The sequence below is a fragment of the Narcine bancroftii genome, chromosome 3 (assembly GCF_036971445.1).
Source record: "Narcine bancroftii isolate sNarBan1 chromosome 3, sNarBan1.hap1, whole genome shotgun sequence".
Lineage (NCBI taxonomy): Eukaryota > Metazoa > Chordata > Chondrichthyes > Torpediniformes > Narcinidae > Narcine > Narcine bancroftii.
In genome coordinates this window covers 12,768,835-12,796,336 of record NC_091471.1, presented here as the reverse complement: position 1 = coordinate 12,796,336, position 27,502 = coordinate 12,768,835, and the positions used below count along the sequence as shown (strand labels likewise).

Sequence of the window (27,502 nt, the reverse complement as noted above, 5' to 3'; positions counted from 1 at the left end):
CGGACTATAGGAGATCACTTAAATCAGTGCGGACTGGAGGGGCTGAGATGGCCTGTTTCCGTACTGTAATTGTTATATGGTTATATAGTTATATATGGTTACTTGACTTGTTACCCTACTCCCTAACACTGTTGTGGAAATAATTGTGTGACCCGCACTGCCTAGCATGCATGCTAAACAAAGAGTTTAAAGTCACACTGCACCTAATCAATTCAAATGATGGGAGAAAAGGGAAAAAAATATTTATCTTCATCCCAAGATTCTGTGGCATCTCTGTGTGTGCCCTCCAGAAGGATATGGTACTCAAATTGAACATGACACACCATGCATTTGTTTCATTGTTAATCATTCCCTTTTCGACCACAGGGTGACAGCAAGAAACTTGAAGATGCCTCCATCTACCTGAATAATTTCTCCAGCAAACATATGCCTGATCAGAAGATGAATCTGGGTTCTTCGTTCCGAAGTAGCAGTGGAGGTCACCCAGTGTGCTCCAGGGATAGCTTCCAAATCGCCACTCTTGTCTGTTCAACCAAACTCACACAGAATGGTAATGCCTTCCACACCTGAGTTAATTTCTCTGACGAGTTGTCAATTGTGCAATTATCGCTGTGGAAAAATTGGGTGATCACAAGGTCTAGGAGCAGAAGTAGGCCCATCGAGTCTGCTCTGCCATTTTAGTCATGAGCTGATCCATCCTCCCACTCAGCCTCACTTCCCAGTTTTCTCTCCGTAACCCTTGATGCCCTGACTAATCAAATACCTGTTGATCTCTTCCTTACATACACCCATAAGGCTAGCTTCCACAGCCACCTGTGGCAACAGGTTCAACAGACTCACAACCCTTGGACTATAGAAAATGTTCCTCCTCTCTCATTTAAATTGATGCCTTTTTATCCTGAAAATATGCCCTCTTGTCCGAGATTCCCCTAGCATGGGAGGCATCCTTTTCATATCTATTCTATCCATTCAAAATGCCTTTATGAGGTACCCCTCATTCTTCTGTACTCCAATGGCTGAAAAATGTTCTACAAATGCGAACCTTTTCATTCCTGGTATCGTTCTAGTAAATCTTCTCTGAACCCTTTCCAACTGCAGTACGCCTTTTATCAAATAAGGTGCCCAAAACTGAACACAGTATTCCAAGTGAGGTCTCACTAGTGTTTTGTAGATGCTCAACATTACATCCCTGCTCTTGTATCCTATCCCTCTAGATATGAATGTCAAATTGCATTTGCTTCTTCATCACTGATTCAACCTGGAGGTTAACCTTTAGGGCAGTGGTTCTCAACCTTTAGAGCAGTGGTTCTCAACCTTTAGGGCAGTGGTTCTCAACCTTTAGATCTGTGGTTCTCAACCTTTAGATCAGTGATTCTCAACCTTTAGGGCAGAGGTTCTCAACCTTTAGGGCAGTGGTTCTCAACCTTTAGGGCAGTGGTTCTCAACCTTTAGATCAATGGTTCTCAACATTTAGAGCAGTGGTTCTCAGCCTTTAGATCAATGGTTCTCAACCTTTAGAGCAGTGGTTCTCAACCTTTAGGGTAGTGATTCTAATTCTTTAGGGCAGTGGTTCTCAACCTTTAGATCAATGGTTCTCAACCTTTAGAGCAGTGGTTCTCAACCTTTAGGGCAGTGGTTCTCAACCTTTAGGGCAGTGGTTCTCAACCTTTAGGGCAGTGGTGCTCAACCTTTAGTGCAGTGGTTCTCAACTTTTAGGGCAGTGGTTCTCAACCTTTAGGGCAATGGTTCTCAACCTTTAGGGCAGTGGTTCTCAACCTTTAAGGCAGTGGTTCTCAACCTTTAGGGCAGTTGTTCTCAACCTTTAGATCAGTGGTTCTCAACCTTTAGATCAGTGGTTCTCTACTTTTAGGGCAGTGGTTCTCAACCTTTAGGGCAGTGGTTCTCAACCTTTAGGGCAGTGGTTCTCAACCTTTAGGGCAGTGGGTCTCAACCTTTAGATCAGAAGTTCTCAACCTTTAGATCAGTAGTTCTCAACCTTTAGATCAGTGGTTCTCAACCTTTAGGGCAGTGGTTCTCAACCTTTAGGGCAGTGGTTCTCAACCTTTAGATCAGTGGTTCTCAACCTTTAGGGCAGTTGTTCTCAACCTTTAGATCAGTAGTTCTCAACCTTTAGGGCAGTGGTTCTCAACCTTTAGGGCAGTGGTTCTCAACCTTTAGGGCGGTGGTTCTCAACCTTTAAGGCAGTGGTTCTCAACCTTTAGGGCAGTGGTTCTCAACCTTTAGGGCAGTGGTGCTCAACCTTTAGTGCAGTGGTTCTCAACCTTTAGATCAGTGGTTCTCAACTTTTAGGGCAGTGGTTCTCAACCTTTAGGGCAGTGGTTTCAACCTTTAGATTAGTAGTTCTCAACCTTTAGGGCAGTGGTTCTCAACCTTTAGATCAGTGGTTCTCAACCTTTAGTGTGGTGGTTCTCAACCTTTAGGGCAGTGGTTCTTAACCTTTTTATTTCCACTCACATATCACTTTAAGTAATCTCTATGCCATCAGTAAGGGATTGCTCAAGGAGGGATGTGGATGTGAAGGTTGAGAATCACTGTTCTAGACCCAATTGTTACTGAAATATTTTGCTTGAGAAAAATTGTTATTGGCCCATTTCCTTTGGAGTTATGGAACCGTGCACATAACGAGTTAATTAGGTACAATTAAATCAGTAGCTTTCAAATCTTTTTATTTCCACTCACGTCCCACCTTAAGACATCCCTTACTAATGACAGAGCACCTATGGGACAGGAAATACTTAAAGTTGGATGTGAGTAGAAATAAAAAGGTTGAGAACCACTGCTTTAGGGCATCCTGCACGAGGACCCCCAAGACCTTTTGCCATTTGAAATTTTGATTTTTCCCCCTCTAAATAATAATGATGCCCTGGATTAAGTTTGAAGTTTTATCTTTGTTGCCTTTAAGACGTTTGTGTGATAATGAGGTTTGGAGCATCAAACCCTGGATCTTTATCATTACATGATCCCTATTTAAGTACGATGAAGTATATTCCAATTGTCCTCTGAGTGCAATGGAGCTTGTTCCTCAAAACCATCCAGGATAAACCAGAAGCTGGCTTGCCACCTTAAAAGTAAAAACTTTTTAATCTGGTGCAACTTGGAACATAGAACATTACAGCAGTGAACAGGCCTTTGACCTGAAACGTTGATGCAACGTTGACTGATGTAAATCTACTTCACAACAATTGAACCCTTCTGCTCTCAGTCCATAGGTCCCTCAAGATTGACACAAATTGACAGGGTGGTTTATGGTATGTTGGCCTACATTAGTCAGGATTATGTTAGCCTACATTAGTCAGGGTATGTTGGCCTACATTAGTCAGGGTTATGTTAGCCTATATTAGTCAGGGTATGTTGGCCTACATTAGTCAGGGATATGTTAGCCTGCATTAGTCAGGGTTATGTTAGTCTACATTAGTCAGGGTATGTTGGCCTACATTAGTCAGGGTTATGTTGGCCTACATTGGTCAGGGTACGTTGGCCTACATTAGTCAGGGTTATGTTGGCCTACATTAGTCAGGGTATGTTGGCTTACATTAGTCAGGGTTATGTTGGCCTACATTAGTCAGGGTATGTTGGCCTACATTAGTCAGGGTATGTTGGCCTACATTAGTCAGGGTTATGTTAGCCTATATTAGTCAGGGTATGTTGGCCTACATTAGTCAGGGATATGTTAGCCTACATTAGTCAGGGTTATGTTAGTCTACATTAGTCAGGGTATGTTGGCCTACATTAGTCAGGGTTATGTTGGCCTACATTGGTCAGGGTACGTTGGCCTACATTAGTCAGGGTTATGTTGGCCTACATTAGTCAGGGTATGTTGGCTTACATTAGTCAGGGTTATGTTGGCCTACATTAGTCAGGGTTGAATTCAAGAGCCTTTAGGTAATGTTGCTCTATAACTCTCTGGTTCAATTCTAGTCACCTCACTACAAGAAGGATGTAGATGCTTCGGAGAGAATACAGAGGGGATTTACCAGGATGCTGCCTGGATTGGAGAATATGGCACACGAAGCAAAGATGACAGAGCTAGGGTTATGAGGGGCTCACAGAGGGTGAAGAGCCAACATGTTTTTCCTGGAGAAATACCAGCCGACATCTGTTTAAGAAGTGTGGAGGAAACAAGGGGCATTGCCAGAGGTACATTTTTCACACAGAGTCATGGATTTCTGAAAAGCATGGCCAGGTTGGTGGTACAATAGGGATATTAAAAAGACTCTTAGACAAGGGCATGAATGGAAGAAAAATGAAGGGTTATGGAAAAATTGGATTGTTGGGGAGTTGGTTTACATGGGTCAGGACAGCCTTGAGGTCTGAAGAGCCTGTATTGGGCAGTAATGTTCTCTGTTCCAACTGACAATTGAATTGAATAGTTTTTTTTTGTCACAGGTGCCAAGAAACAGTGAATAACTTTGTATTGCTATCCAGACCAGTCAACTTGTATTTTAATACAGCAGGCAGTGCAATAATTTAAAATAAGTGCAGCATGTCATGTCATTGTTAAGTCTAAGAGTGCAGGGCCTTTTGTTACTATGTCAAAATGGAGGCTATCAAATAAAGAACAGTTAAACAGTCATCTTTTATGAATGAGATGTCCTTTAAAGAGTCAGATACAGCAGGAAAGAAACAGTCCTTGAATCTGAAGGTTTGTGACATTGACAATTTGAAGAATTTTTTCTCCCACTGATGCTGCTTGGCATATTGAGTTAGAACATAGAACACTACGACACACTACAGGGCCTTCAGCCCCCGATGTTGTGCCGACCCATATATCCTTTCTTTTTTAAAAAAGTACTTAACCCTCCCTACCCCACAACATTCTTTCTTTCATCCATGTGTCTGTCTCAGAGTCTCTTAAATCCTCCCAATGTTTCAGTCTCCACCACCATCCCTAGCAAGGCATTCCAGGCACCAACAACTATCTGTGTAAAGGATTTACCCCTGATGTCTCCCCTAAGCTTCCCTCCCTTAAATTTGTACATATGTCCTCTGGTGTTTGCTGATCCTGCCCTAGGAAATAGGTGCTGGCTGTCCACCCTATCTATGCTTCTTATAATCTTGTCAACCTCCTGAATGGAAAAAAGTCTCCTCTCAATGGGAAAAGTCCCACCTATGCTAACCTTGCCTCATAAGACTTAATTTCCAATCCAGGCAACATCCTGGTATATCTCCCCTGTACCCTTGCTATAGCTTCCTGTAATAAGGTGATGAGAATTCAACACAATACTCTTAAATGTGGTCTTACCAAAGACCTCTCTATTCCTGAACTCAATCCCCCTATTAATGAATCCCAACATCCCATAGGCCTTCTTAACTATCCTATCAAACTGCACGGTGACCTTGAGGGATGTATGGATTTGAACCCCAAGGTCCCTCTGTTCATTCACACTTTTCCTTATCTGAATTGAACTACATCAGCCACTTTTCTGCCCAACTCTGCATCCTGTCTACGTCCTCTTGTAAGCTTTGACAACCTTCAGCTCCATCCACAACTCCTCCAACCTTCTTGTCATCTGCAAACTTACTGACCCATCCTTCCACCACTTCATCCAGTTCCTTCAAGTTCAAGTTTATTTGTCATCCAATGGTACCAGTATGACTTGATGCCACAGTGTTCTCCGGTCCACGTGCAGAACAGTGCCAAACACGTGTGTTACAGAATACACATACAGACAAACCTACAGGCAGCACAGTTGGTGTGGAGGTTAGCAGAATGCCTCTACAGTGCCAGCGATCGGGACTGGGGTTTGAATCCCATGCTGTCTATAAGGAGTTTGTATGTTCTCCCAATGTCTTTGTGTGTTTTCCCAGGTGCTCCAGTTTCCTCCCATCATTCAAAATGTACTGGGAGTGTATGTTAATTGGGTGTAAAGTTGATGGCATGGACTCGTGGGCCAAGATGGCCTTTTACTGTGCTGTATGTCTAAATTTAAATTTAACACAGTCTTATCAACATTCATACAGTTCTAATGTGATGCCCCAACTTCTGATGAAGGGAAGCATGCCACAATCCTTCCTCATCACTTTGTCGTCCTCCCTTGCGACTCATGGGAACTATGTACTTGTACCGTCCAATCTTTGTTCAATAAGACTCCAGGTCCCTGATATTTACTCTGCAGGACCTGCCCGGGTTTCCTTGCTCCTCATCTTATCTATTCCCTGCTCCTTCAGATGATCCAGTCTGTGTAAGTGCACAAAACATCACAGCTCAATACAGACCATACTAACCCTACCATGTTGTGGTCCCTTCTGTAAACTTAATCCACAACATTCCAATCCATCTTTTCCTCACACCAATCACCTCTATTTTTCTATATCCATGTGCCTATCGAATACCCTTTTAAATGTCCCATTTGTACCAGCCTACAGCACCCCTGGTAATGCATTCCAACCACTCTTATGTAAAAAAAAACTTACCTCTGAAGTCTCCCCTAAACTTTCCTCCACTCACCTTAAACTAATGTCCTCTGAAATTTGCTTTTTGTCACCTCTCATCCTTTGTCACTCCAAAGAGCAAAGCAAAACCTTAGCTCAGTCAATGTCATCCATTGCAAGCAACATGAGACCAGAAATAAGCTATTCCGCCCACCAGTGTCTGACTATCCAAATTATTGTATATCTGATCTCTTAGAACACCTTCCAATAATTTACCTACTGCTGATGTCAAGCTCACTGGCCTATAATTTCCATAATTACTTAGTGAGGCTTTTTTAAACAAAAGAACAGGAGCTACCCTCCAATTTCTCCGGCACCACACCTGTGGTGAAGGACATTTTAAATATTTCTGCCAGAGCCCCTGCAATAGGGGAAGATTGGACTGTGTTTTGATTCCCTCAAGTTGGAAGCTGAGAGATGGCCTTGTTTATGTAACCATGGGGAGCATAGATAAGGTGAACAGTCACAGTCCTTTCCCCAGGGTAGGGAAGTCTAATATGACTGGGGATAAGTTTAAGGTCAGAGGGGAAAGATTTAATAGAAAATTAAAAGGAAACTAATTCACACAGTGTTCCTTGTATAAAACAAGCTGCCAAAGGAGCTGTTTTTTTTTATTAAAATTTTTTATTTTTCACACCATAAATCACATTAGCCATGATATACACTTTTTCTTTTTCACACATATACAGTGACTTTTTCTCCCCCCCCCCCTCCCTCCTCCCAAGTCACCCCCCCACCCCCCCCCCTCTCATCCATTTTAGGTATACAATCTAGGTTGAAGTAATTTCTACACTGACCTCCCTCAAGGTCCGAGGGAATATCTTGTTAGGCCCTGGAGATTTATCCACCCTTATTTAAGACAGCAAGCACTTTCTCCTCTTTAATCTGTATAGGTTACATGACCTCACTGCTTGTTTTCTTTACTTCCCACGACTCTGTGCCTGTTTCCTGAGTGAATACTCATGAGAAACAATCATTTTTGATCTCCCACATCTCTTTTGGCTCCATGCAAAACTGACCACTCTGATCTTCAAGGGGCCCAATTTTGTCCTTTACTATGCTCTTGCTCTTAATATACCTGTGGAACCCCTTAGGACTTTCCTTTACATTGTCTGCCAAAGCAACTTCATGTCTTCTTTTAGCCTTCCTAAATATTTTCTCATTTTCTCAAAATTAGCCTTCCAATTTAGAATCTCAACCCAAGGCCCAGACCTATCCTTTTTAATAATTAACTTGATACTAATGACATTATGATCACTTGACCCAAAACGTTCCCCCATGCACACTTCTGTCATCTGCCCTGTCTCGTTCCATAAAAGGAGATCCAGAGTTGCACTCTCCCTGGTTAGTACTTCTATATATTGATTTAGAAAACTTTCCTGAACACATTTAACAAACTTCAAACCATCCAGCCCTTTTACTGTATGGGAGTCCCAGTCAATATGTGGAAGGATAAAATCTCTTGCTATCACTACCTTGTGTTTCCTGCAGCGGTCTGTTATCTCTATTCAGATTTGCTCCTCCAATTCTGGTTGACTATCATGCGGTCTACAACACAACACCTTTCCCGGTCTTCAGCTCCAACCGTATAGCCTCAGTAGATAAGCCATCTGATCTGTTCTGCCTGAGCACAGGTGTGATATATTTCCTGATGAGCAATGACATTTCTCCCTCTTTCATTTCACCCATCCTCCCCCCACCCCTAATTCTATCTTGTCTATAGCAGTGGAAACCTGGAACATTGAGCTTCCATCCCTCACACCTATTTTACTTCTAAATTCTGCAGTTACTGAATATCATGTCAAGGTGAATCAGAGTTTGATACAGGAACTGTAACCACAAGAAATGACAAAATGTTGTGAATGTGGCCCAGACTGCCATGCATACTGTATACCCCCACCCTCCACTGACTCCATCCATACTTTCTGTTACCTTGGGAAAATAGCCAACATGTTAAAAGACTCATTCCCCCCCACCCCCCAGTCATCTTCTTTTCACCACCCCCATCTCATCGAGTGTGAGCTCACACGCCTCCAAATTCAAGGACAGCTCTTGTCAAACTCTTGAGAGAACCTTGCACTTGTAAAACTCGACTGCCTTTGCTCCGTACCCCCATAACTCCGCACTTCTGCACCATGTTTTACTTGCTGCACTTTGTATGGGATATCTGGCCAGATTACATGCACAACAAAATGCTCTTACTACACCTTAGTATGTGTAACAATAAGCCTCAATTTGAGCCATGATCCTTTAATACAATATTCCATTATGGGTGGAGGTGGGGATGGGGCGATAGGCCTGTGGTAAATATTTTTAAATTAACATAATGCTGGGAAAACTCAGCAGGTCAAACAGGGTACTTATATAGCAAAGATATGTAAGCAGCGTTTCAGGCTTGAGCTCTTCATCAAGGTATGAACAAAATGTAGGCAGGCACCTGAACAAAATGGTGAGTGGTTACATAAACACAATGGTATATATTATTCAATGAGCCCACTGTTCAGCTCAGTGGCATGCTTTACCCAGAGCTAGAAAAATGATTTTACAATCATTGTCTCTTTTTTTTTCTCACAGTGGACCTCTTGGGCTTGTTGAAATGGCGATCCAACATCAAGGATCTGAATGAGAATCTGAAAAAGCTGATGAAGGTTGATGGAGGAGAGGTCATCAAGGTAGGTGCAAGGAACACAAGCAAATGGAGGTCACTTGCCCTTTGGTTCCTGGTTACTCTTTGAAGTGACCAGTGACGACAATGGCAAAATAAAATTCCCAGCGTCACGCCGGCCACGCTGGCATCACCACCTGGTTCTCCTACCTGTGCAATCATGACGTCGGCCCACCTTCAGATTCAGTGGGCAATATTATGTTTAGTTCTGGTCATGTCATTACAAGAACGAGTTGTCAGTTGCTTGTGTTCAGGCCGCTCCTTTTTATGTCAATAAGACCATTAGACATAGGAGCAGAAATAGACTGTTCAGCTCATCGAGTCTGCCCCTGCCATTTAATCACGAGCTGATCCATTATCCCACTCGTCCCCACTGCCTGGCCTCCTCTCTGTAATTATGATGCCCCAACGAATGATTTGGATAATGGTTTTGTGGCCAATTTTGCAGATGATGCGAAGGTACATGGAGGAGCAGAGAGGGTTGAGGAAACAGGGAGGGTGAAGAAGGGCAATGACAGATGAGGAGAATGGGCAGAGGAGTGGGAAATTAAATCTGGAAAGTGTACGGTCATGCATTTTGAAAGACAAAATAAATGAGCAAACTATGTTCTAGATGGGGATAAAATTGGAAATACCCAAATGAAAGGGATGTGGGAGTCCTCGTGCAGGATGGCCTGAAAGTAAACTTGCATTTTGAGTTGGTGAATAAGACAAATGCAATGTTGGCATTTATTTCTGGAGCAATAGAATGTTGCACGTTGAGGATTTATAAAGTACTGGTGAGACCTCACTTGCAGAATTGTGAGCTCACTCTGGGCTCCTCATTTAAGAAAGGATGTGCTGATGTCAGAAAGGGTTTAGAGGAAGTTCACAAAAACTATTCCGAGAATAAAAGGGTTATCATATGAGGAGTGTTTGACAGCTTTTGGCCTGTATTCATTGAAATTTAGGAGAATGGTGGGGCGGGGCGGGGGGGGGGGAATAATTGAGCATTTGAATCTTTAAAGGTGTGGACAGAGTCAATGAAAAAAGGTTTTTTCCCATGATGGGAGAGTCGAGGTCAAGAGGGCACAAATTCAGGATTAAGGGGCATCCCCTTAGACCAGAGATATGGGCAAAATTCACACTTTACATTCTGCTTCTAAAATCCTACCTTGTATGTGCACTGAAATTAAAAATAAATCAATTCTAGAATAAGAATCATGCCTATTTGAATAAAAAGAATAATCTCTTTTCTGGGATGCATTCTCCTCTACACGCCTATTAATTTCAAGACCCCATAAATCCTGTTTTGGGTCTTGCCATTCTTCTAGTAGTTCTATCTAAGATGGGATCAAAACAAAAAATAAAATAGCTTCTTATTAAAGAATTCTCATGTGCCTCTGCTAAATTCAAAAATGTTTATTGAATAAATTACTCATTATCCACATTTGGTGCAAACAAATTTAAGAGTCCATAATTCTAAATATATTTGACAGTGTACCATCACAACCTGCTCTATTACTACATTGTGTCTTCGAATCGGAAGATTTGTTTCACTAAAATTGCCACCCCTCTTGCCTTAGAATTACATGAAGAAACCGTTACACACCCAACCCAATCTCTCTTTAACTTCAAATGTTCTCTTTCAATTAAGTGAGTTTCTTGCAAATAATCTAAGACTACTCCCATTTTCTTAAGATGTGTTAATACTCCCTTCTTCTTCAGCACTATGTTTAACCCATTAACGTTAAAATTTAAAAATTTCTCTCGATTCACCCAATTCTATTGCTTCGCTCTTGTGTTTCCACTGAAATCCTGCAATTGATTTCCTCTCCAGTGCCAACCTCATTCTCTTTTGAAGATTCAGATTAACTCAACTTCTTCCAGTCAGTGAATTCCAGTTCATAACTTCTCTCTAAGTGGAATAAAAAGATTTTGCTTCACATCTTCCTATAAATCTTCTTCTTACAATTCATGTGCCATTTTCTCCTTGAACTATGCGCTTCTGGGAGCAGGTTCCCTCAGTTTAACTCATCTGACCTAATTCTAATTTTGTACACTTCTTCTGCAACTATCTTGCTTTTGAGAGAACTCCCCAAGCTTCTACAGAGTAAGCTTGTAAATGAAATCCCTCATCTCCAGAACCTTTCCATCGGATTTCTTCTGCAATCCTTCGAAGGCTGACTTAAAACATAGAACATTACAGAACAATACAGGCCCTGTTAGTAGCAATACACCCCATGAGGATGTGCAATTTATATAACCCAACTCAGCAAACTAAACCTTACCCCTAAACTTTCCTACACTCACCTTGCAAAAAGTCCTCTGCTCCATGTGAGGCTCGCTCGAGGAAAAAGGTGCCAGCTATCCGTGCCCCTCATAATCTTGTTCTACTACAACTATAACGATAACAACTGGATATGATAGAACATAAAACATTACCTCACAGTACAGGCCCTTCAGCCCATGAACAATTTCCTTTTACCTTCCATCACATCCTCCTCTCCCTAAGTGTCTTACATCGATAAGCCTATCCAAGTGTTCCAGCCTGCACCACCATCCTCAGCAATACTTTCCAGTCACCCATCATACTCTGTGTATAAAACTCCCTTAAATTCCCTCCACTCACCTTACACATATGTGGAATAACCAGTACAAGTTCAAGTAAACCACAAAAATCAATAGACAACATGGTTGAAGTAAAAACACAAAATGTGAGATAAACTCAACAGGTCAATCAGTGTCTTTTATATAGCAATGATAAAAGTACACTCCATTTCTCCTCTCCCACCACTACAGTAACAGAGTTCGCTGAGAATCTCCTCTCCCTCCATTAGAGTAACAGAGTTCACTGAGAATCTCCTCTCCCTCCATTAGAGTAACAGAGTTCACTGAGAACCTCCTCTCCCACCGCTACAGTAACAGAGTTCACTGAGAACATACTCTCTCTCCGCTAGAGTAACAAAGTTCACTGAGAACCTCCACTCCCTCCGCTACAGTAACAGAGTTCACTGAGAACCTCCTCTCCCTCCATTAAAGTAACAGAGTTCACTGAGAACCTCCTCTCCCACCGCTACAGTAACAGAGTTCACTGAGAACATACTCTCTCTCCGCTAGAGTAACAAAGTTCACTGAGAACCTCCACTCCCTCCGCTACAGTAACAGAGTTCACTGAGAACCTCCTCTCAATCCGCTACAGTAACAGAGTTCACTGAGAACATACTCTCTCTCCGCTAGAGTAACAAAGTTCACTGAGAACCTCCACTCACTCCGCTACAGTAACAGAGTTCACTGAGAACCTCCACTCCCTCCTCCTCAGTAACAGAGTTCGCTGATAAACTTTTCTCCCTCCGCTACAGTAATACAGTTCACTGAGAACCTCCTCTCCCTCCACTACAGTAACAGAGTTCACTGAGAACATACTCTCTCTCCGCTAGAGTAACAAAATTCACTGAGAACCTCACCCTCCGATACAGTAACAGAGTTTGCTGAGAAGCTTCACTCCCTCCGCCTCAGTAACAGAGTTCCCTGATAAACTCTTCTCCCTCTGCTATCGTAACAGTTCACTGAGAACCTCCACTCCCTCCGCTACAGTAATAGAATTCACTGAGAACCTCCACTCCCTCCACTACTGTAATAGAGTTCACTGAGAACCTCCTCTCCCTCCGCTACAGTAACTGAGTTCACTGAGAACCTCCACTCCCTCCGCTACAGTAATAGAGTTCACTGAGAACCTCGTCTCCCTCCACTACAGTAACAGAGTTCACTGAGAAGCTCTCCCTCCGCTACAATAAGAGTTCGCTGAGAACCTCCACTCCCTCCACTACAGTAACAGAGATCGCTGAGAACCTCCTCTCCACTACAGTAACAGAGTTCACAGAGAAACTTCACTCCCTCCGCCTCAGTAACAGATTTCGCTGATAAACTCTTCTCCCTCCGCTACAGTAATAGAGTTCACTGAGAACCTACTCTCTCTCCACTACAGTAACAGGGTTCGCTGAGAACCTCCACTCCCTCCGCTACAGTAATAGAGTTCACTGAGAACCTCCTCTCCCTCCGCTACAGTAACAAAGTCCACTGAGAACCTCCACTCCCTCCACTACAGTAACAGAGTTCACTGAGAATTCTCCCTCTGCTACAATAAGAGTTCTCTGAGAACCTCCACTCCCTCCGCTACAGTTACAGAGTTCGCTGAGAAAATTCACTCCTTCCGCCTCAGTAACAGATTTCGCTGATAAACTCTTCTCCCTCCGCTACAGTAATAGAGTTCACTGAGAACCTCCTCTCCCTCCGCTATAGTAACAGAGTTCGCTGAGAACCTCCTCTCCCTCTGCTACAGCAACAGAGTTTGCTGAGAAACTTCACTCCCTCCGCCTCAGTAACAGAGTTCGCTGATAAACTCTTCTCCCTCTGCTACAGTAACAGAGTTCACTGAGAACCTCCACTCCCTCCGCTACAGTAACAGAATTCACTGAGAACCTCTCCCTCCGCTACAATAAGAGTTCGCTGAGAAGCTTCACTCCCTCCGCCTCAGTAACAGATTTCACTGATAAACTCTTCTCCCACCGCTACAGTAATAGAGTTCACTGAGAACCTCCTATCTCTCCGCTACAGTAATAGAGTTTGCTGAGAACCTCCTCTCCCTAGGCTACAATAAGAGTTCACTGACAACCTCCTCTCCCTCCGCTACAGTAACAGATTTCACTGAGAACCTCCTCTCCACTACAGTAACAAAGTTCACTGAGAACTTCCTCTCTCTCCGCTAGAGTAACAAAGTTCACTGAGAACCTCCAGTCCCTCCACTACAGTAACAGAGTTCACTGAGAACCTCCTCTCCCTCCGCTACAGTAATAGAGTTCACTGAGAACCTCCTCTCCCTCCGCTACAGTAACAGAGTTCACTGAGAACATACTCTCTCTCCGCTAGAGTAACAAAGTTCACTGAGAACCTCCACTCCCTCTGCTACAGTAACAGAGTTCACTGAGAACCTCCACTCCCTCCGCCTCAGTAACAGAGTTCACTGAGAACATACTCTCTCTCCGCTAGAGTAACAAAGTTCACTGAGAACCTCCACTCCCTCTGCTACAGTAACAGAGTTCACTCAGAACCTCCTCTCCCACCGCTACAGTAACAGAGTTCACTGAGAACATACTCTCTCTCCGCTAGAGTAACAAAGTTCACTGAGAACCTCCACTCCCTCCGCTGCAGTAATAGAATTCACTGAGAACCTCCACTCCCTCCACTACAGTAATAGAGTTCACTGAGAACCTCCTCTCCCTCCGCTACAGTAACAGAGTTCACTGAGAACCTCCACTCCCTCCGCTACAGTAATAGAGTTCACTGAGAACCTCCTCTCCCTCCGCTACAGTAACAAAGTTCACTGAGAACCTCCACTCCCTCCACTACAGTAACAGAGTTCACTGAGAACCTCTCCCTCTGCTACAATAAGAGTTCTCTGAGAACCTCCACTCCCTCCGCTACAGTTACAGAGTTCGCTGAGAAACTTCACTCCCTCCGCCTCAGTAACAGTTTTCACTGATAAACTCTTCTCCCTCCGCTACAGTAATAGAGTTTGCTGAGAACCTCCTCTCCCTAGGCTACAATAAGAGTTCACTGACAACCTCCTCTCCCTCCGCTACAGTAACAGATTTCACTGAGAACCTCCTCTCCACTACAGTAACAAAGTTCACTGAGAACATACTCTCTCTCCGCTAGAGTAACAAAGTTCACTGAGAATCTCCAGTCCCTCCACTACAGTAACAGAGTTCACTGAGAACCTCCTCTCCCTCCGCTACAGTAATAGAGTTCACTGAGAACCTCCTCTCCCTCCGCTACAGTAACAGAGTTCACTGAGAACCTCCACTCCCTCCGCTACAGTAACAGAATTCACTGAGAACCTCTCCCTCCGCTACAATAAGAGTTCGCTGAGAACCTCCACTCCCTCCGCCTCAGTAACAGAGTTCCCTGATAAACTCTTCTCCCTCTGCTATAGTAACAGTTCACTGAGAACCTCCACTCCCTCCGCTGCAGTAATAGAATTCACTGAGAACCTCCACTCCCTCCACTACAGTAATAGAGTTCACTGAGAACTTCCTCTCCACTACAGTAACAATGTTCACTGAGAACATACTCTCTCTCCGCTACAGTAACAGAGTTCACTGAGAACCTCCTATCCATCCGCTACAGTAACAGAGTTCACTGAGAACATACTCTCTCTCCGCTAGAGTAACAAAGTTCACTGAGAACCTCCACTCACTCCGCTACAGTAACAGAGTTCACTGAAAACCTCCACTCCCTCCTCCTCAGTAACAGAGTTCGTTGATAAACTTTTCTCCCTCCGCTACAGTAATAGAGTTCACTGAGAACCTCCTCTCCCTCCACTACAGTAACAGAGTTCACTGAGAACATACTCTCTCTCCGCTAGAGTAACAAAATTCACTGAGAACCTCACCCTCCGATACAGTAACAGAGTTTGCTGAGAAGCTTCACTCCCTCCGCCTCAGTAACAGAGTTCCCTGATAAACTCTTCTCCCTCTGCTATAGTAACAGTTCACTGAGAACCTCCACTCCCTCCGCTACAGTAATAGAATTCACTGAGAACCTCCACTCCCTCCACTACAGTAATAGAGTTCACTGAGAACCTCCTCTCCCTCCGCTACAGTAACTGAGTTCACTGAGAACCTCCACTCCCTCCGCTACAGTAATAGAGTTCACTGAGAACCTCCTCTCCCTCCACTACAGTAACAGAGTTCACTGAGAAGCTCTCCCTCCGCTACAATAAGAGTTCGCTGAGAACCTCCACTCCCTCCACTACAGTAACAGAGATCGCTGAGAACCTCCTCTCCACTACAGTAACAGAGTTCACAGAGAAACTTCACTCCCTCCGCCTCAGTAACAGATTTCGCTGATAAACTCTTCTCCCTCCGCTACAGTAATAGAGTTCACTGAGAACCTACTCTCTCTCCACTACAGTAACAGGGTTCGCTGAGAACCTCCACTCCCTCCGCTACAGTAATAGAGTTCACTGAGAACCTCCACTCCCTCCACTACAGTAACAGAGTTCACTGAGAACTTCTCCCTCTGCTACAATAAGAGTTCTCTGAGAACCTCCACTCCCTCCGCTACAGTTACAGAGTTCGCTGAGAAAATTCACTCCTTCCGCCTCAGTAACAGATTTCGCTGATAAACTCTTCTCCCTCCGCTACAGTAATACAGTTCACTGAGAACCTCCTCTCCCTCCGCTATAGTAACAGAGTTCGCTGAGAACCTCCTCTCCCTCTGCTACAGCAACAGAGTTTGCTGAGAAACTTCACTCCCTCCGCCTCAGTAACAGAGTTCGCTGATAAACTCTTCTCCCTCTGCTACAGTAACAGAGTTCACTGAGAACCTCCACTCCCTCCGCTACAGTAACAGAATTCACTGAGAACCTCTCCCTCCGCTACAATAAGAGTTCGCTGAGAAGCTTCACTCCCTCCGCCTCAGTAACAGATTTCACTGATAAACTCTTCTCCCACCGCTACAGTAATAGAGTTCACTGAGAACCTCCTATCTCTCCGCTACAGTAATAGAGTTTGCTGAGAACCTCCTCTCCCTAGGCTACAATAAGAGTTCACTGACAACCTCCTCTCCCTCCGCTACAGTAACAGATTTCACTGAGAACCTCCTCTCCACTACAGTAACAAAGTTCACTGAGAACATACTCTCTCTCCGCTAGAGTAACAAAGTTCACTGAGAACCTCCAGTCCCTCCACTACAGTAACAGAGTTCACTGAGAACCTCCTCTCCCTCCGCTACAGTAATAGAGTTCACTGAGAACCTCCTCTCCCTCCGCTACAGTAACAGAGTTCACTGAGAACATACTCTCTCTCCGCTAGAGTAACAAAGTTCACTGAGAACCTCCACTCCCTCTGCTACAGTAACAGAGTTCACTGAGAACCTCCACTCCCTCCGCCTCAGTAACAGAGTTCACTGAGAACATACTCTCTCTCCGCTAGAGTAACAAAGTTCACTGAGAACCTCCACTCCCTCCGCTACAGTAACAGAGTTCACTCAGAACCTCCTCTCCCACCGCTACAGTAACAGAGTTCACTGAGAACATACTCTCTCTCCGCTAGAGTAACAAAGTTCACTGAGAACCTCCTCTCCCTCCGCTACAGTAACAGAGTTCACTGAGAACCTCCACTCCCTCCGCCTCAGTAACAGAGTTCACTGAGAACATACTCTCTCTCCGCTAGAGTAACAAAGTTCACTGAGAACCTCCACTCCCTCCGCTACAGTAACAGAGTTCACTCAGAACCTCCTCTCCCAACGCTACAGTAACAGAGTTCACTGAGAACATACTCTCTCTCCGCTAGAGTAACAAAGTTCACTGAGAACCTCCACTCCCTCCGCTGCAGTAATAGAATTCACTGAGAACCTCCACTCCCTCCACTACAGTAATAGAGTTCACTGAGAACCTCCTCTCCCTCCGCTACAGTAACAGAGTTCACTGAGAACCTCCACTCCCTCCGCTACAGTAATAGAGTTCACTGAGAACCTCCTCTCCCTCCGTTACATTAACAAAGTTCACTGAGAACCTCCACTCCCTCCACTACAGTAACAGAGTTCACTGAGAACCTCTGCCTCTGCTACAATAAGAGTTCTCTGAGAACCTCCACTCCCTCCGCTAGTTACAGAGTTCGCTGAGAAACTTCACTCCCTCCGCCTCAGTAACAGATTTCACTGATAAACTCTTCTCCCTCCGCTACAGTAATAGAGTTTGCTGAGAACCTCCTCTCCCTAGGCTACAATAAGAGTTCACTGACAACCTCCTCTCCCTCCGCTACAGTAACAGATTTCACTGAGAACCTCCTCTCCACTACAGTAACAAAGTTCACTGAGAACATACTCTCTCTCCGCTAGAGTAACAAAGTTCACTGAGAACCTCCAGTCCCTCCACTACAGTAACAGAGTTCACTGAGAACCTCCTCTCCCTCCGCTACAGTAATAGAGTTCACTGAGAACCTCCTCTCCCTCCGCTACAGTAACAGAGTTCACTGAGAACATACTCTCTCTCCGCTAGAGTAACAAAGTTCACTGAGAACCTCCACTCCCTCTGCTACAGTAACAGAGTTCACTGAGAACCTCCTCTCCCTCCGCTACAGTAACAGAGTTCACTGAGAACATACTCTCTCTCCGCTAGAGTAACAAAGTTCACTGAGAACCTCCACTCCCTCCGCTGCAGTAATAGAATTCACTGAGAACCTCCACTCCCTCCACTACAGTAATAGAGTTCACTGAGAACCTCCTCTCCACTACAGTAACAATGTTCACTGAGAACATACTCTCTCTCCGCTACAGTAACAGAGTTCACTGAGAACCTCCTCTCCATCCGCTACAGTAACAGAGTTCACTGAGAACATACTCTCTCTCCGCTAGAGTAACAAAGTTCACTGAGAACCTCCACTCACTCCGCTACAGTAACAGAGTTCACTGAAAACCTCCACTCCCTCCTCCTCAGTAACAGAGTTCGCTGATAAACTTTTCTCCCTCCGCTACAGTAATAGAGTTCACTGAGAACCTACTCTCTCTCCACTACAGTAACAGTGTTCGCTGAGAACCTCCACTCCCTCCGCTACAGTAATAGAGTTCACTGAGAACCTCCACTCCCTCCACTACAGTAACAGAGTTCACTGAGAACTTCTCCCTCTGCTACAATAAGAGTTCTCTGAGAACCTCCACTCCCTCCGCTACAGTTACAGAGTTCGCTGAGAAAATTCACTCCTTCCGCCTCAGTAACAGATTTCGCTGATAAACTCTTCTCCCTCCGCTACAGTAATACAGTTCACTGAGAACCTCCTCTCCCTCCGCTATAGTAACAGAGTTCGCTGAGAACCTCCTCTCCCTCTGCTACAGCAACAGAGTTTGCTGAGAAACTTCACTCCCTCCGCCTCAGTAACAGAGTTCGCTGATAAACTCTTCTCCCCCTGCTACAGTAACAGAGTTCACTGAGAACCTCCACTCCCTCCGCTACAGTAACAGAATTCACTGAGAACCTCTCCCTCCGCTACAATAAGAGTTCGCTGAGAAGCTTCACTCCCTCCGCCTCAGTAACAGATTTCACTGATAAACTCTTCTCCCACCGCTACAGTAATAGAGTTCACTGAGAACCTCCTCTCCCTAGGCTACAATAAGAGTTCACTGACAACCTCCTCTCCCTCCGCTACAGTAACAGATTCCACTGAGAACCTCCTCTCCACTACAGTAACAAAGTTCACTGAGAACATACTCTCTCTCCGCTAGAGTAACAAAGTTCACTGAGAACCTCCAGTCCCTCCACTACAGTAACAGAGTTCACTGAGAACCTCCTCTCCCTCCGCTACAGTAATAGAGTTCACTGAGATCCTCCTCTCCCTCCGCTACAGTAACAGAGTTCACTGAGAACATACTCTCTCTCCGCTAGAGTAACAAAGTTCACTGAGAACCTCCACTCCCTCTGCTACAGTAACAGAGTTCACTGAGAACCTCCACTCCCTCCGCCTCAGTAACAGAGTTCACTGAGAACATACTCTCTCTCCGCTAGAGTAACAAAGTTCACTGAGAACCTCCACTCCCTCCGCTACAGTAACAGAGTTCACTCAGAACCTCCTCTCCCACCGCTACAGTAACAGAGTTCACTGAGAACATACTCTCTCTCCGCTAGAGTAACAAAGTTCACTGAGCACCTCCACTCCCTCCGCTGCAGTAATAGAATTCACTAAGAACCTCCACTCCCTCCACTACAGTAATAGAGTTCACTGAGAACCTCCTCTCCCTCCGCTACAGTAACAGAGTTCACTGAGAACCTCCACTCCCTCTGCTACAGTAATAGAGTTCACTGAGAACCTCCTCTCCCTCCGCTACAGTAACAAAGTTCACTGAGAACCTCCACTCCCTCCACTACAGTAACAGAGTTCACTGAGAACCTCTCCCTCTGCTACAATAAGAGTTCTCTGAGAACCTCCACTCCCTCCGCTACAGTTACAGAGTTCGCTGAGAAACTTCACTCCCTCCGCCTCAGTAACAGATTTCACTGATAAACTCTTCTCCCTCCGCTACAGTAATAGAGTTTGCTGAGAACCTCCTCTCCCTAGGCTACAATAAGAGTTCACTGACAACCTCCTCTCCCTCCGCTACAGTAACAGATTTCACTGAGAACCTCCTCTCCACTACAGTAACAAAGTTCACTGAGAACATACTCTCTCTCCGCTAGAGTAACAAAGTTCACTGAGAACCTCCAGTCCCTCCACTACAGTAACAGAGTTCACTGAGAACCTCCTCTCCCTCCGCTACAGTAATAGAGTTCACTGAGAACCTCCTCTCCCTCCGCTACAGTAGCAGAGTTTACTGAGAACATACTCTCTCTCCGCTAGAGTAACAAAGTTCACTGAGAACCTCCACTCCCTCTGCTACAGTAACAGAGTTCACTGAGAACCTCCACTCCCTCCGCCTCAGTAAAAGAGTTCCCTGATAAACTCTTCTCCCTCTGCTATAGTAACAGTTCACTGAGAACCTCCACTCCCTCCGCTGCAGTAATAGAATTCACTGAGAACCTCCACTCCCTCCACTACAGTAATAGAGTTCACTGAGAACCTCCTCTCCACTACAGTAACAATGTTCACTGAGAACATACTCTCTCTCCGCTACAGTAACAGAGTTCACTGAGAACCTCCTATCCATCCGCTACAGTAACAGAGTTCACTGAGAACATACTCTCTCTCCGCTAGAGTAACAAAGTTCACTGAGAACCTCCACTCACTCCGCTACAGTAACAGAGTTCACTGAAAACCTCCACTCCCTCCTCCTCAGTAACAGAGTTCGTTGATAAACTTTTCTCCCTCCGCTACAGTAATAGAGTTCACTGAGAACCTCCTCTCCCTCCACTACAGTAACAGAGTTCACTGAGAACATACTCTCTCTCCAGAGTAACAAAATTCACTGAGAACCTCACCCTCCGATACAGTAACAGAGTTTGCTGAGAAGCTTCACTCCCTCCGCCTCAGTAACAGAGTTCCCTGATAAACTCTTCTCCCTCTGCTATAGTAACAGTTCACTGAGAACCTCCACTTCCTCCGCTACAGTAATAGAATTCACTGAGAACCTCCACTCCCTCCACTACAGTAATAGAGTTCACTGAGAACCTCCTCTCCCTCCGCTACAGTAACTGAGTTCACTGAGAACCTCCACTCCCTCCGCTACAGTAATAGAGTTCACTGAGAACCTCCTCTCCCTCCACTACAGTAACAGAGTTCACTGAGAAGCTCTCCCTCCGCTACAATAAGAGATCGCTGAGAACCTCCTCTCCACTACAGTAACAGAGTTCACAGAGAAACTTCACTCCCTCCGCCTCAGTAACAGATTTCGCTGATAAACTCTTCTCCCTCCGCTACAGTAATAGAGTTCACTGAGAACCTACTCTCTCTCCACTACAGTAACAGGGTTCGCTGAGAACCTCCACTCCCTCCGCTACAGTAATAGAGTTCACTGAGAACCTCCACTCCCTCCACTACAGTAACAGAGTTCACTGAGAACTTCTCCCTCTGCTACAATAAGAGTTCTCTGAGAACCTCCACTCCCTCCGCTACAGTTACAGAGTTCGCTGAGAAAATTCACTCCTTCCGCCTCAGTAACAGATTTCGCTGATAAACTCTTCTCCCTCCGCTACAGTAATACAGTTCACTGAGAACCTCCTCTCCCTCCGCTATAGTAACAGAGTTCGCTGAGAACCTCCTCTCCCTCTGCTACAGCAACAGAGTTTGCTGAGAAACTTCACTCCCTCCGCCTCAGTAACAGAGTTCGCTGATAAACTCTTCTCCCTCTGCTACAGTAACAGAGTTCACTGAGAACCTCCACTCCCTCCGCTACAGTAACAGAATTCACTGAGAACCTCTCCCTCCGCTACAATAAGAGTTCGCTGAGAAGCTTCACTCCCTCCGCCTCAGTAACAGATTTCACTGATAAACTCTTCTCCCACCGCTACAGTAATAGAGTTCACTGAGAACCTCCTATCTCTCCGCTACAGTAATAGAGTTTGCTGAGAACCTCCTCTCCCTAGGCTACAATAAGAGTTCACTGACAACCTCCTCTCCCTCCGCTACAGTAACAGATTTCACTGAGAACCTCCTCTCCACTACAGTAACAAAGTTCACTGAGAACATACTCTCTCTCCGCTAGAGTAACAAAGTTCACTGAGAACCTCCAGTCCCTCCACTACAGTAACAGAGTTCACTGAGAACCTCCTCTCCCTCCGCTACAGTAATAGAGTTCACTGAGAACCTCCTCTCCCTCCGCTACAGTAACAGAGTTCACTGAGAACATACTCTCTCTCCGCTAGAGTAACAAAGTTCACTGAGAACCTCCACTCCCTCTGCTACAGTAACAGAGTTCACTGAGAACCTCCACTCCCTCCGCCTCAGTAACAGAGTTCACTGAGAACATACTCTCTCTCCGCTAGAGTAACAAAGTTCACTGAGAACCTCCACTCCCTCCGCTACAGTAACAGAGTTCACTCAGAACCTCCTCTCCCACCGCTACAGTAACAGAGTTCACTGAGAACATACTCTCTCTCCGCTAGAGTAACAAAGTTCACTGAGAACCTCCACTCCCTCCGCTACAGTAACAGAGTTCACTCAGAACCTCCTCTCCCACCGCTACAGTAACAGAGTTCACTGAGAACATACTCTCTCTCCGCTAGAGTAACAAAGTTCACTGAGAACCTCCTCTCCCTCCACTACAGTAACAGAGTTCACTGAGAACCTCCACTCCCTCCGCCTCAGTAACAGAGTTCACTGAGAACATACTCTCTCTCCGCTAGAGTAACAAAGTTCACTGAGAACCTCCACTCCCTCCGCTACAGTAACAGAGTTCACTCAGAACCTCCTCTCCCAACGCAACAGTAACAGAGTTCACTGAGAACATACTCTCTCTCCGCTAGAGTAACAAAGTTCACTGAGAACCTCCAGTCCCTCCACTACAGTAACAGAGTTCACTGAGAACCTCCTCTCCCTCCGCTACAGTAATAGAGTTCACTGAGAACCTCCTCTCCCTCCGCTACAGTAGCAGAGTTTACTGAGAACATACTCTCTCTCCGCTAGAGTAACAAAGTTCACTGAGAACCTCCACTCCCTCTGCTACAGTAACAGAGTTCACTGAGAACCTCCACTCCCTCCGCCTCAGTAACAGAGTTCCCTGATAAACTCTTCTCCCTCTGCTATAGTAACAGTTCACTGAGAACCTCCACTCCCTCCGCTGCAGTAATAGAATTCACTGAGAACCTCCACTCCCTCCACTACAGTAATAGAGTTCACTGAGTACCTCCTCTCCACTACAGTAACAATGTTCACTGAGAACATACTCTCTCTCCGCTACAGTAACAGAGTTCACTGAGAACCTCCTATCCATCCGCTACAGTAACAGAGTTCACTGAGAACATACTCTCTCTCCGCTAGAGTAACAAAGTTCACTGAGAACCTCCACTCACTCCGCTACAGTAACAGAGTTCACTGAAAACCTCCACTCCCTCCTCCTCAGTAACAGAGTTCGTTGATAAACTTTTCTCCCTCCGCTACAGTAATAGAGTTCACTGAGAACTTCCTCTCCCTCCGCTATAGTAACAGTGTTCGCTGAGAACCTCCTCTCCCTCTGCTACAGCAACAGAGTTTGCTGAGAAACTTCACTCCCTCCGCCTCAGTAACAGAGTTCGCTGATAAACTCTTCTCCCTCTGCTACAGTAACAGAGTTCACTGAGAACCTCCACTCCCTCCGCTACAGTAACAGAATTCACTGAGAACCTCTCCCTCCGCTACAATAAGAGTTCGCTGAGAAGCTTCACTCCCTCCGCCTCAGTAACAGATTTCACTGATAAACTCTTCTCCCACCGCTACAGTAATAGAGTTCACTGAGAACCTCCTATCTCTCCGCTACAGTAATAGAGTTTGCTGAGAACCTCCTCTCCCTAGGCTACAATAAGAGTTCACTGACAACCTCCTCTCCCTCCGCTACAGTAACAGATTTCACTGAGAACCTCCTCTCCACTACAGTAACAAAGTTCACTGAGAACATACTCTCTCTCCGCTAGAGTAACAAAGTTCACTGAGAACCTCCAGTCCCTCCACTACAGTAACAGAGTTCACTGAGAACCTCCTCTCCCTCCGCTACAGTAATAGAGTTCACTGAGAACCTCCTCTCCCTCCGCCACAGTAACAGAGTTCACTGAGAACATACTCTCTCTCCGCTAGAGTAACAAAGTTCACTGAGAACCTCCACTCCCTCTGCTACAGTAACAGAGTTCACTGAGAACCTCCACTCCCTCTGCCTCAGTAACAGAGTTCACTGAGAACATACTCTCTCTCCGCTAGAGTAACAAAGTTCACTGAGAACCTCCACTCCCTCCGCTACAGTAACAGAGTTCACTCAGAACCTCCTCTCCCACCGCTACAGTAACAGAGTTCACTGAGAACATACTCTCTCTCCGCTAGAGTAACAAAGTTCACTGAGAACCTCCTCTCCCTCCGCTACAGTAACAGAGTTCACTGAGAACCTCCACTCCCTCCGCCTCAGTAACAGAGTTCACTGAGAACATACTCTCTCTCCGCTAGAGTAACAAAGTTCACTGAGAACCTCCACTCCCTCCGCTACAGTAACAGAGTTCACTCAGAACCTCCTCTCCCAACGCTACAGTAACAGAGTTCACTGAGAACATACTCTCTCTCCGCTAGAGTAACAAAGTTCACTGAGAACCTCCACTCCCTCCGCTGCAGTAATAGAATTCACTGAGAACCTCCACTCCCTCCACTACAGTAATAGAGTTCACTGAGAACCTCCTCTCCCTCCGCTACAGTAACAGAGTTCACTGAGAACCTCCACTCCCTCCGCTACAGTAATAGAGTTCACTGAGAACCTCCTCTCCCTCCGCTACATTAACAAAGTTCACTGAGAACCTCCACTCCCTCCACTACAGTAACAGAGTTCACTGAGAACCTCTGCCTCTGCTACAATAAGAGTTCTCTGAGAACCTCCACTCCCTCCGCTACAGTTACAGAGTTCGCTGAGAAACTTCACTCCCTCCGCCTCAGTAACAGATTTCACTGATAAACTCTTCTCCCTCCGCTACAGTAATAGAGTTTGCTGAGAACCTCCTCTCCCTAGGCTACAATAAGAGTTCACTGACAACCTCCTCTCCCTCCGCTACAGTAACAGATTTCACTGAGAACCTCCTCTCCACTACAGTAACAAAGTTCACTGAGAACATACTCTCTCTCCGCTAGAGTAACAAAGTTCACTGAGAACCTCCAGTCCCTCCACTACAGTAACAGAGTTCACTGAGAACCTCCTCTCCCTCCGCTACAGTAATAGAGTTCACTGAGAACCTCCTCTCCCTCCGCTACAGTAACAGAGTTCACTGAGAACATACTCTCTCTCCGCTAGAGTAACAAAGTTCACTGAGAACCTCCACTCCCTCTGCTACAGTAACAGAGTTCACTGAGAACCTCCACTCCCTCCGCCTCAGTAACAGAGTTCCCTGATAAACTCTTCTCCCTCTGCTATAGTAACAGTTCACTGAGAACCTCCACTCCCTCCGCTGCAGTAATAGAATTCACTGAGAACCTCCACTCCCTCCACTACAGTAATAGAGTTCACTGAGAACCTCCTCTCCACTACAGTAACAATGTTCACTGAGAACATACTCTCTCTCCGCTACAGTAACAGAGTTCACTGAGAACCTCCTCTCCATCCGCTACAGTAACAGAGTTCACTGAGAACATACTCTCTCTCCGCTAGAGTAACAAAGTTCACTGAGAACCTCCACTCACTCCGCTACAGTAACAGAGTTCACTGAAAACCTCCACTCCCTCCTCCTCAGTAACAGAGTTCGCTGATAAACTTTTCTCCCTCCGCTACAGTAATAGAGTTCACTGAGAACCTACTCTCTCTCCACTACAGTAACAGGGTTCGCTGAGAACCTCCACTCCCTCCGCTACAGTAATAGAGTTCACTGAGAACCTCCACTCCCTCCACTACAGTAACAGAGTTCACTGAGAAAATTCACTCCTTCCGCCTCAGTAACAGATTTCGCTGATAAACTCTTCTCCCTCCGCTACAGTAATACAGTTCACTGAGAACCTCCTCTCCCTCCGCTATAGTAACAGAGTTCGCTGAGAACCTCCTCTCCCTCTGCTACAGCAACAGAGTTTGCTGAGAAACTTCACTCCCTCCACCTCAGTAACAGAGTTCGCTGATAAACTCTTCTCCCTCTGCTACAGTAACAGAGTTCACTGAGAACCTCCACTCCCTCCGCTACAGTAACAGAATTCACTGAGAACCTCTCCCTCCGCTACAATAAGAGTTCGCTGAGAAGCTTCACTCCCTCCGCCTCAGTAACAGATTTCACTGATAAACTCTTCTCCCACCGCTACAGTAATAGAGTTCACTGAGAACCTCCTATCTCTCCGCTACAGTAATAGAGTTTGCTGAGAACCTCCTCTCCCTAGGCTACAATAAGAGTTCACTGACAACCTCCTCTCCCTCCGCTACAGTAACAGATTTCACTGAGAACCTCCTCTCCACTACAGTAACAAAGTTCACTGAGAACATACTCTCTCTCCGCTAGAGTAACAAAGTTCACTGAGAACCTCCAGTCCCTCCACTACAGTAACAGAGTTCACTGAGAACCTCCTCTCCCTCCGCTACAGTAATAGAGTTCACTGAGAACCTCCTCTCCCTCCGCTACAGTAACAGAGTCCACTGAGAACATACTCTCTCTCCGCTAGAGTAACAAAGTTCACTGAGAACCTCCACTCCCTCTGCTACAGTAACAGAGTTCACTGAGAACCTCCACTCCCTCCGCCTCAGTAACAGAGTTCACTGAGAACATACTCTCTCTCCGCTAGAGTAACAAAGTTCACTGAGAACCTCCACTCCCTCCGCTACAGTAACAGAGTTCACTCAGAACCTCCTCTCCCACCGCTACAGTAACAGAGTTCACTGAGAACATACTCTCTCTCCGCTAGAGTAACAAAGTTCACTGAGCACCTCCACTCCCTCCGCTGCAGTAATAGAATTCACTGAGAACCTCCACTCCCTCCACTACAGTAATAGAGTTCACTGAGAACCTCCTCTCCCTCCGCTACAGTGACAGAGTTCACTGAGAACCTCCACTCCCTCCGCTACAGTAATAGAGTTCACTGAGAACCTCCTCTCCCTCCGCTACAGTAACAAAGTTCACTGAGAACCTCCACTCCCTCCACTACAGTAACAGAGTTCACTGAGAACCTCTCCCTCTGCTACAATAAGAGTTCTCTGAGAACCTCCACTCCCTCCGCTACAGTTACAGAGTTCGCTGAGAAACTTCACTCCCTCCGCCTCAGTAACAGATTTCACTGATAA

At 45.5% G+C, this 27,502-nt stretch overlaps 1 protein-coding gene across 1 annotated transcript in view; it reads left to right on the top strand.

The window, feature by feature from the left end:
- The window catches only part of LOC138756974 (dedicator of cytokinesis protein 2-like), a 1,510,503-nt gene that overhangs the window by 433,164 nt on the left and 1,049,837 nt on the right, over positions 1-27,502 (top strand). The window contains 2 exon segments of the mRNA XM_069923500.1: positions 367-550; positions 9,028-9,125. Coding sequence (XP_069779601.1) covers positions 367-550; positions 9,028-9,125 — 282 coding nt within the window.